At 43.2% G+C, this 1,313-nt stretch overlaps 1 protein-coding gene across 1 annotated transcript; it reads right to left on the bottom strand.

Annotated features, from left to right (window-relative positions):
* Positions 1-23: 23 nt before the first annotated feature.
* Positions 24-1,073, bottom strand: LOC118742121 (pyrethroid hydrolase Ces2e-like). The gene has a single exon (XM_036474081.1). It carries the CDS (start codon positions 1,071-1,073, stop codon positions 24-26), a length of 1,050 nt encoding a protein of 349 aa, XP_036329974.1.
* Positions 1,074-1,313: the final 240 nt, after the last annotated feature.

The following is a 1,313-nucleotide window of genomic DNA, read 5'->3' as shown; positions in this document are numbered from 1 at the left end:
GCTTCAAAATTATATAAATTGATTTAATTTTCATAATCTTGTTTGAACTGAGAAGCGTGCTCACCTTGTGGCATTACATCGAATTCATCTCGAGTGATGCCAGTGATGATAGGTACACGATTGAACCGGTTACCACGTATCGCCTCACTAGGGTGCTCCACGAGAAATTTTCCATCGATTTCATAGTTCCACTTTACATTTGCCATTCCATAGTTCTCCCACCTCACCGTCGTATTAACTATCTCTTCCCAACTAACCTGCCTCAAGCAATTCAGTAAATATTTGGTCTCGTACTTGGGACACCCGAGCTCATGTGCCAGCTTTCGACTCCAATAAGCATTGTCTATAGCGTAGTGACTTGTCGCACTACCACTCACTGCGATTGCACCGTGGAAGAGACCAGCCGATAACGGCGATGCCATATGCAAAGTTACTGCAAAACCTCCAGCACTCTGACCGAGGAGTGTGACCCTTTTTGGATCCCCACCAAAATTCTGAATATGTTCGTTCACCCACTTGAGTGCCAATAGTTGATCTAAATAACCGTAATTTCCAGGAGCATCTACGGTACCTGTACTTAAGAATCCGAATGCGCCCACACGGAAGAAAACTGTGACCAGCACTATATCCTCATCGAGCAAGTAATGCGGCCCGCTGGTATATTCACTGTTGGCATTTCCTTCTCTATTGGCACCACCGTGTATCCAAACGATCACTGGATTTGATGTCGTCTCATTCGTCGTGAAAACGTTCAAGGACAAACAGTTTTCGTCCATTTGCTGATCTCCAAAAGGTTGTGGGCATGTAGGACCATCTGCTAGGGCATCCAGAGTATCGTTCCATGGTTGCACCGGTTCAGGTGACGCAAATCTTCTCGATCCGGTCGGCGCTTCCGCATAATATATACCGCGGTAGGCGTAGATTTCACGTCCTTTACGCGAGGTCAGAACACTGCCACGAATCTTGCCAAGCGAAATTTCTATGAGAGGTGCTTCCTGCGCTGCGACTGCTTGTTGGTGTGCAAGCTGCGCGGTAAATAGCAAAAAGTGGCAAATTAAAATTGTAGCTAACATTGCGGTGGACGAGCACTAACTGACGGCTTGATTGCAAATTTATCGACCTAAATAGATTAGATTGTGTTGAAAAGTGTCTGTTGTAAGAAGGTGGTTCACTTTGTTGTAAAATGTTATTTATGTGATTTTTTGACATTACTTTAGTAGTGTAAAAAATTCAGAAAAAATAAAATTGCTTAATGCATAATAAAACAAAATAAAATAAATATATATCGCGTTCACTGGGCTGTATCCAATTTT

This window comes from Rhagoletis pomonella, unplaced genomic scaffold, assembly GCF_013731165.1.
Source record: "Rhagoletis pomonella isolate Grant_MI unplaced genomic scaffold, Rhpom_1.0 Rhpom_scaffold_00006, whole genome shotgun sequence".
Taxonomy (NCBI): Eukaryota; Metazoa; Arthropoda; class Insecta; order Diptera; family Tephritidae; genus Rhagoletis; species Rhagoletis pomonella.
The sequence above is the reverse complement of the archived record's forward strand: the minus strand, read 5'-3'. Positions and strand labels throughout refer to the sequence as shown.

Bases quoted from the DNA above. Each gene is read 5' to 3' on its own strand.
- LOC118742121 (XM_036474081.1), bottom strand. From the start codon at position 1,073: ATGTTAGCTACAATTTTAATTTGCCACTTTTTGCTATTTACCGCGCAG.